Source organism: Aspergillus welwitschiae (assembly GCF_003344945.1).
Source record: "Aspergillus welwitschiae strain CBS 139.54b unplaced genomic scaffold BDQ94scaffold_8, whole genome shotgun sequence".
Lineage (NCBI taxonomy): Eukaryota > Fungi > Ascomycota > Eurotiomycetes > Eurotiales > Aspergillaceae > Aspergillus > Aspergillus welwitschiae.
Window position 1 is genome coordinate 800,627 of NW_020798702.1, and position 8,597 is coordinate 809,223.

General features: G+C 52.3%; 4 protein-coding genes across 4 annotated transcripts; 3 read left to right on the top strand and 1 right to left on the bottom strand.

The window, feature by feature from the left end:
* Positions 1 to 883: 883 nt before the first annotated feature.
* Positions 884 to 2,972, top strand: BDQ94DRAFT_139444 (MFS transporter). Its single transcript, XM_026765431.1, has 4 exons — positions 884 to 1,618; positions 1,709 to 2,051; positions 2,111 to 2,366; positions 2,426 to 2,972. Exons 1-4 carry the CDS (start codon positions 931 to 933, stop codon positions 2,753 to 2,755), a joined length of 1,617 nt encoding a protein of 538 aa, XP_026628972.1. The 5' UTR covers positions 884 to 930; the 3' UTR covers positions 2,756 to 2,972.
* Positions 2,973 to 3,308: 336 nt separating this feature from the next.
* On the top strand, positions 3,309 to 4,764 carry BDQ94DRAFT_126438 (O-methyltransferase-domain-containing protein). The gene is made up of 4 exons (XM_026763873.1): positions 3,309 to 3,519; positions 3,569 to 3,710; positions 3,764 to 3,890; positions 3,947 to 4,764. Exons 1-4 carry the CDS (start codon positions 3,358 to 3,360, stop codon positions 4,710 to 4,712), a joined length of 1,197 nt encoding a protein of 398 aa, XP_026628973.1. The 5' UTR covers positions 3,309 to 3,357; the 3' UTR covers positions 4,713 to 4,764.
* Positions 4,764 to 6,572, bottom strand: BDQ94DRAFT_126442 (MFS transporter). The gene is made up of 2 exons (XM_026763874.1): positions 6,056 to 6,572; positions 4,764 to 6,004 (listed from the first exon to the last, which is right to left on the bottom strand). The coding sequence occupies exons 1-2, from the start codon at positions 6,334 to 6,336 to the stop codon at positions 4,816 to 4,818; spliced, it is 1,470 nt and encodes a 489-aa protein (XP_026628974.1). The 5' UTR covers positions 6,337 to 6,572; the 3' UTR covers positions 4,764 to 4,815.
* An 809-nt stretch (positions 6,573 to 7,381) lies between these two features.
* Positions 7,382 to 8,560, top strand: BDQ94DRAFT_126453 (class I SAM-dependent methyltransferase). The gene is made up of 4 exons (XM_026763875.1): positions 7,382 to 7,610; positions 7,668 to 7,688; positions 7,741 to 7,890; positions 7,951 to 8,560. Exons 1-4 carry the CDS (start codon positions 7,443 to 7,445, stop codon positions 8,461 to 8,463), a joined length of 852 nt encoding a protein of 283 aa, XP_026628975.1. The 5' UTR covers positions 7,382 to 7,442; the 3' UTR covers positions 8,464 to 8,560.
* The last annotated feature ends 37 nt before the right edge of the window (positions 8,561 to 8,597 follow it).

The following is an 8,597-nucleotide window of genomic DNA, read 5'->3' on the forward strand; positions in this document are numbered from 1 at the left end:
TAGGCGTGTGTGTGCGTATACCGAGGTTCTGAGTATTAATGAGATGAGGGATACGATGGCAACGGTCAGCGGGGAGATACCCCCAAAAGACTATGTAAGTGGATAAACTTGATCTGGGACCACATGATCACGTGGCTCCTGTGAGCGACGTGTTGACTTGAACCAACAGGTATCAGAGGAAGACATCGGAGAGATTATCAGATCGTGTGGGAAGAGGTGGCATGAGCATGGCGATCGAGTCGATCGTATGGACGTTGCCAATTACAACATGGGCCAATACCGCATATCATGGTGCAACGAGGGGATAATACCCCGGAGTTTGCATACTTCCTCGGGATACCTCGACTTTTGGAAGCTGTTCCCAGATTTACCAAAGGGCAGGTCGTCATTGGGGTCTGCCCGGGGTATGGACTAGCACCGTCTGAATGAGTTGTCTAACTATTCTGATCATCTGAATCTATCGGAGAAACCTCTATCCTGACGTGTCTTGCCATGCATGTAGGAAATGGAATAATGTAGTCACCGTACATACTTTTCACACGTAGTTAGGGAATACTAAGTCACTTACGGATAGTAAGTCTCCCAGCCCCAGTAAGAACAAGAACAGCACCTGATTGGATTACCGGGCGATGCTTCTGAATTAGGAAGAGCGCGGAGTAAATTACCCTGAGCAGTTTATCGGTGCCCGAAAAGGGCGGAATCACCCGCCGTGCAGATCTTCTGCTTTCGGCCGGGAAAAGTGGGAATAGGAATGGCTTCTTCTCAATGGCCACTGCCAACTTGACTGTGCTACCTATCTAGCCTCTTCTGGATTATAAATCAATACCCAGTCCCGAACGCGTCTATTCGGGATTTGCTTTCCACCTTATATTCGACTGGAACCCGTGTTTTCGCCATACACGACCCCCAACCGCCGCCAACACCAGAAACATGGCGTTTATATACCAATATCGAGGCTTGCGACGATACGTGAACGAGCTGGTCGATGACGCCAGTCGCGCCCAGCACGAGTCATCCTCCTCCGAACACGCATCGCCGCAGCCTCTTGGACATCCACCGAGTAAGATCAGAGATCCCTCTCAAATCCCTGGAATTTCCTTGAAATCGGATTGTAACGGTGAAAAGTATTATGAGGTGTCCTGGGCGACTCCCCACGATCCCTTCAACCCGCAGCAATGGTCGCATGCCCGCCGAGTCGCCTCCACCATGTGTGTCTGCCTGATCGCCTTGGTGACCACCATGGCATCGGCCATCGATTCCGCCGTTCTGTCCGAAGCCTCCCAGCATTTTGGAGTATCCCAAGTCGCCGAGTCACTCGCAACTGGTCTGTACCTTATTGGATTTGGAGTCGGTGCGCTTATCGCCAGTCCGATGTCTGAAATCGTTGGCCGATTCCCCGTCTACATCGGCGCTTTGGTAATCTTCGGCTCCTGGATCCTAGGTGCTGCGTTGGCTCCGAATTTTGGGTCCCAGTTAGTCTTTCGCTTTCTGGCAGGGCTTTGTGGTTCTGCGCCCTTGACTGTCGCCGGTGGTTCGATTTCCGACGTCTGGAGTACCCTGGAGAAAACGTTCGGGTTCCCCATCTTTGCAATCCCGGGTTTTGGCGGACCCATCCTTGGTAAGTATCATTAAGTGTATCGCAGCAACATCCACTCCACACCACCGGAAATTGATGGTGTCGAGTCAAACTGACCATCGGACCTATCAGGACCCGTTGTGGGAGCATACATCGGATACAGTCCCCGCATCAGTTGGAGATGGTCCGAATGGATCATGCTCATTTTTGATGTCCTAGTGATAGCCATCATATTTCTGTTTAAACGCGAAACATTTGCGCCTCAGCTCTTGTACTACAAAGCCAAGTTTTTCCGCGAAGCGACCGGTGATGCGCGGTTCAAGACAGCCGGCGAGGCCTCGGGATCAGGAAGCCTGCTGCCCGTGTTGAAGAGGAACTTCACTCGTCCTTGGCTACTCCTCATGGAGCCAATCGTGATCTTTTTCACGTTTTACTTGACCATTGTCTACATTGTCCTGTTCACGTTCCTGGACGGGTATGCACCCTGTCCAACCCGTTTGCATTGCTATCCACGGGCTCTACTAACTCGCCCAGATATGTCTACATCTTTGCCAACACATACGGCATCAACGAAGGCCTGGCTAATATCTGCTTTCTGGGTCTTTTTATCGGAATCCTCTGCAGCATGATCCTCGTCCCAATCCTTTATCGCAAAACAGCCAAGCAGTTGCGAGACGCAGGTGATGACGGCTCCGGTCGCATGGTGGACAGAGAGTCGCGACTCTTTTTCGCCCAAATTGGAGCCCCAGCCATTCCGATCGGTCTCTTCTGGATGGGATGGACTGACTATGTATGATTACTTCTTTCGCCTTTATGAATGTGTTCACTGCAGTATGCTAACAACCCTAGCCCTCCATCGCGATTTGGTCTCCACTAGCAGCCTCGATCGCCGTCGGTTTTGGAGTTATCTGTATCTTCCTGTCAGCCTACATGTACATCATCGACTCCTATCAGCAGTACGCAGCATCCGCACTGACCTTTGTTGCACTGGTTCGATACCTCGCTGCAGGCGGAATGACGGTGGTCGGAATCCCGATGTACCGGAATCTTGGCACTCATTGGACGCTCACTGTTCTTGGGATTATCAGTGCGGTGGCTGCGCCTATTCCTTACGTACTGACCTTTTGGGGCCCGTCACTGCGGAAGCGGAGTAAATGGGCCACGGCTATTTCGGCTTGAGTGTGATGCGACTTCCTTCGTGGACGTCATCTATTGCTGTGCAAGCATGGGTGCCATGCCTTGAATGCGCGGTTTAACCCTTTTGGTGAACATACGTATTACTAGGTTGGGTTTATAAATATGATGGAGATGGGTATGAGTGGTATGGGGATGTTGGGTTGGGCGGAATGATAGAAGAGATATATAGATTAGATGGATGGTATAGAACAAGTTGGAATTTGTGATAAGCCGACCGTGACCTGATCTCCGTAGGCTCTCCATGACTGCTTCAGGCCTTGAAACAGGTTGTAACTCGACACGCCAATTGCCTGCTGCACAATCACGATTTCGTTAACCCTTTAGTCCAAGAAGTCCCACACTTGTTATTGCATGCTCGAGAGAAGCCGTCAGCTGCTAGGGAAATCGGCCTCGGTGCACGCCCGGGGATAAAGTTCGGGCGCGGGGACGGGGTCGGGAAATTAGCTCGGGGGCGGACACCGATCTACCGAGCTTTGCTCGTATATAAGGCTGTGATGACGCGCATCATCAAACCAGAGGGACATCAGAACGTTATCAGGTGTTTTCCCGCTTATTACTGTATTCGTATTCAGAAGATCTGCAAGATGAGCGTCTCCGACCTCATCAAGTCCATCAACGCCGTCACTTCGAGTGGCGAACTGAACAGTATAGATGAGCAGCAGCGTGCGGAGCTGTCGTCTGCATGCGACAGATTGAAGGCGATGTGCGAATCTCCTCTGGAAACAATGTTCAGGCTACTATTCACAGTATGTTCAATTTCTCATTATGCACTGCTCGATACTAATAAGAGAACAGGAACACCAGACCATGGTTCTTCGTCTAGCCATCGACCTCAAGCTCTTTGACTCAGTCATCCACCACTCATCCCAGAATGAGACAGGCAAAGTCACTGTAGCCCAGATAGCAAGCGACACAAAAGCAGACCCAGTCCTCCTCGGTAAGTCTATTCATTCCTCTCAATCAAAACCCACAACCTAACCAAACATCCAGGCCGAATCATGCGCTTCCTCTCCGCCATGGGAACCCTGAAACAACACACCGCTGACACTTTCACCCCTACTCCTCTCTCCTCATCCTACATCTCAACCTCTCCACTCGCAGCAGCCATCATCCACTTGTCCGTATTCCCCCATCTCCCCAAGAGATCCCGTTTCCCAACTAACACCACCCCAGCACCCACTTCCACACCTTCCTCACCCAACTCCCAGAATACTTCGCCAAAAACAACTGGACCAACCCCAACGACCTAACCAACACGCCCTTCCAATTCGCTGCCGGCACATCTTCCCCCTACTTCGACTACCTGTCCACAAAGCCCTACTACCAATCCTCCTTCAACACGGTCATGAAGTCCCCAATCCGTCGCGCAGGTCAACCATGGTTCAAGCTCTTCCCGGTAACCGACAAACTCCATATCGACAACCCCACCCCTTCCTCAATACTCATGGTAGACATCGGCGGCAGCCATGGCCAAGACCTCCTCGCTTTCCGCTCCGCCTTCCCGGACCTCCCCGGCCGACTTATTCTGCAGGACCTGCCGCATGTTGTCGCTGATGCGGAGCTACCTGATGGGGTAATAGAGAGTCAAGGGTATGACTTCTTCACGGAGCAGCCTGTCAAGGGAGCGAAGGGGTACATGCTCCGCACTGTGTTGCATGATTGGCCTGATAAGGAGGTAGTGAAGATTTTAAGCAGAGTACGGGAGGCGATGGATGAGGAGTCAGTGTTGTTGATTGTGGAGAAGGTTATTCCGGAGACGGGGGGCGGGTTGATGGCTGCGATTGGGGATCTCAGTATGATGGTAAGTTTTGCGGGGGCAGAGAGGACGGAGAAGGAATATGCGGAGTTACTTGGGAGGGCTGGACTGAGACTGGTGAAGTGTTGGGTGGGGAGTGAGAATGAGGGGATGGAGATGGGGGTGTTGGAGGCGAGGATATAGTCCTCTCCATTCATCAGGTTTTTTGGCATCTATATTTTGAGGTAAATAATGGCTAAGTAGTTTATGGTGTATGTATGTATGTATACCATATATGAATAATGTGTCACCCATCAATCATCTTCGACGCCCTTCTCAACGCCGGCCCATACCTCACAAACAAAAACGGCACGGGCAACAACACCGCCGCCACAGCGCCAATAATCGAGATCGCCGGCCCAATCCCCAACGCCCTGATCATCGGTTTCGCCGCCAACGGCAACCCCGCCGCCATGATACTTCTCAGGAACGTAACAGCCGCCGTCGAACTAGCCGCATACACGCGATACACGTCAATCAGGAAGTTCAAACATTGCTGGAAAATACAATTGAACCCTGCTCCAATACAGAACGCTGCCAAGCACGGCAAGATCCAATGATAAGCGGGAGTAGCCGTCCAGGCGAACCAGAATAGCCCCAGGACAAGAATAACACCGCCAAACATCATGGGCGGTAACCTGGCCTCAGGGACGGGGGCGCCGTTCGCGGCCGCGGAGATGCGGTTATAGCGGAACTGGTTGTAGATGTTGATTCCGGTGGATAGAATGACACCGATGAGGAGAGCGAGGAAGGGCAGCGCGCCGACGACAGGGGACCAGCCGCGGAGTTCTTCGAAGGCGATGGGGAAGACTTCGAGAGTGAGGTACATGACTGCGTAGACGAAGGCGGCGTAAAAGGCGATGCAAGTGACGATAGGTTCAGTGCAAAGCATGCGAAGCGGGCGAGCAAGCTGTTTCGTGACGATAGATTGGACAGACAGATGCAGGTGTTCATGGGGGTGCCAGTATCGGCTGTCGTTGGTGGATTTGCGGAGGTTTTGGGCTTTGCGTTTCAGCAGCACGAGCGGGTAGAGTTCCGGGAGGAAGAAAAAGGCCATGATAAAGGTCGCGAAGACCCAGATCGCGTGGATGTATGCGGTCCAGCGCCAGCCGAGATGTGAGTTCGCCATGATGGCCGCGCCGATGATGGGGCCCAGGTCTGGGCCGCCGTTTACGGCGATCGCGTAGATGCTGACGGCTGTGCCTCGTGTTTCTTTGCTCCACATGTCGCCTAGGGCAGCGGTGACGTTACTGATGGGCGCGGAGCCAAAGAAACCGGCGAAGAAGCGCGTCAGGAAGACGGCAGGGGCGTTGCGACTGGTCGCGGTGCCGATATCGAAAAGGGCCAGGCAAAAGAGGGCTGGCAGCATGCTGACGCGCCGACCCCAGACTTCGGAGAGGGGAGCCCAGATGATGGGGCCGAGGACGAAGCCGAGACTGGGATTGGTCAGTGTCGATATTATGCAAGATCGCTATGGAGACACTAACATGTAAAGGGAGACATCGAGAACGGCGACCTCGCTGCTCACGCCAATGTACTCGGCGATGGTGTCATCGGCAGAGGTGGTGATGCTGGAGCCCAAACTGCCGGCCAGGGCGAGCATGCCCAACTGCACCGTCACCCACCATTTGTACCGCACTGGCCAATTTTGCGGATTCAAGGGATCGTCAGGGTCCCATTTCACCTGGTATTCGGGGTCGCGCGAAGGAGGCGCTTTTTCCAGGTCCGATGGCTGGTCATGGGCAGATTTGGGCCATATGCGGACCATTGTTGCATGGAGAGGTGTGTGCGAAAAATTGAAAGGATCGTCAAGGCGAGATCGGGGACATTTATATGCAGATGGATGGATGGCCCCGAGACCGTCGCTGAATTCGGAATGGCGGCCAGATGGTGCTTATGCAGATCCTTTGATACCCTCGATCCTTCCTGGCCTTCGGAGGGCTCCGGAGGGCAGTAGGTCGGTGATTGATGCTTGTTTTACGGCATAATAGAAGTCGATAGATGGATTAAATAGAATTAAATGGTATTACTCTTGTTGTAGCTGTTAATGGAATTGTTCTGTTTGAACAAATGTAGGTGGAATTCACGCAGGTATTCAGCTCTGCTCGGCTAAGCGGAAAGCTCCGCCGGCCGCTACTCCGATAAGCGGGGATGCCCGCATCCTAAGGATTCGGTGTAGAGGCTGGCGATAACATATGCCGGTCATCAGCTAAAATGCCGAGAGACGGTCCGAGCATTGGATACTGGAGATACCAAGGAGGAACGAAGGATCGTAGTGCTTCAGAAACGGTGGGCGTTGTGCCTTCTGCCTTAGCCATCTCGGCTAAAGTCGAGGTAAGGGTCCAACTTCCCTAGTCAAGATAGTGCAGAAACGCACGGTCGCAGTATAAAGAGGGACCCGTCTCTAGATGGAAGTAGTGGAGCAGAGATTCGAAGCAAATCTCGATATGCTATCTTATTTGTACCTGGAGGGAACTTCTAGACACCGTTGGACAGCAGTGGGTCAGTCGGCCGCATCCCAAGTTCTTAAGGGTTGGCGAAAGCTTGTTTCGGCCCTGTCGGCTGTGTGGCGCTGACCCTGTCGCTCATGCTTCTGTAGAATAAATGTCCGATTTGTTGTGATGGGTCTTCGTATGGCAACACATAGGTTCATAAAACCAATACATTATCAGAATATCCTTCTCTCCGTTATGCCGTATTGACTTTCTTTCTTAACTCCGAAGGCATCGGACGTCCGATGGCGGCAGCCCCACACAGTGGGATGACGCCACACAGTCGGTCTTTTTGTCCTCTTCATCTCCTTCCCCGAGGCACCGACCGTAACCCCGAGTGTAGATTTGATCTCTCCCCATCTCCTATTTACAGCAAATCACCATGAGCAAACCAACCACAAGTACGGAAACTCCTTCGCAGGATGGCGTCAACCGCCAGCTCAGCTGGTATGAGCCCGAGTTGGCGCAGGTCAAGGAGCCTGCACGTACCATCCTTGCCGAATACAGCAAGATTCCGGAGGAGAAGATCATTGATCACGTCAAGCAAGTGGTAAGAGTATGCCTTTGATACAATCAAACATATACTGAATAACATTTGGTACAACAGAGAGATCGCGCATTCGCCGTAGTAAGTCTATACTCCCCGCAAACTAGTGACCATCCTTTACTGATCAGACAAGTTCCCCTATCCATGTATCGGATCCTTCCGGTTCCTCGACATCTCCATCTGCAACTCATCTGCATACTCTGAAATCCTGTCCCGCTTGAAGGACACCTCCGACATCTACCTAGACTTAGGATGCGCCATGGGCCAAGACATCAGACACCTTGTACTCCCCCCACCAACCCCAAACAGCAAACAACCCCAGGATAGATACTGATCCAAGCAGGTCCACCAAGGGGCCCCTCAATCTCAAATCTATGGCTCAGACCTCTACTCCAAATTCATCGACTTGGGATACGAGCTCTTCGCGGACCGTGACACTCTCTCATGCGAATTCATCACCAGCGACATATTCGACGACAGCAGTGAACTATTCCAGCGTCTTGGGGAGAGAGTAGACATGATCAACGCGGCCTCATTTTTCCACCTCTTCGACTGGGATACCCAGGTAAAGCTGGCTAAGCAGGTCATGAAGTTGATGAAGCCCAAGCCCGGGTCTATTGTGGTTGGTCGCCATGTGGGTGATTATAATGCCGGGGAGTTGGAGGCCAAAGAATTGGGCTCGAATATTTGGCGCCATGATTTGGATTCGTGGAGGAGGTTGTGGGAGCAGGTGGGGAGGGAGACGGGAACGGAGTGGAAGGTTGATGTTACGGGCGAGGAGTGGAAGGGGATTACGAAGGTGGCGCATAATGGGGAGACGACGTTTAAGATGCAGTTTGTTGTGAGAAGGGTTTAATTTCGTGTAGTATGTGGGTTCCGTGGAGAGTTGGTGATGATGTTAGGTCGGGTGTAGAAGGGTGTGTAGTATATATTCAGTGGAATGGCGGGAAGTAAATCTTCAACATTCGCCGAAGGTGGAAGTCGAGGTAA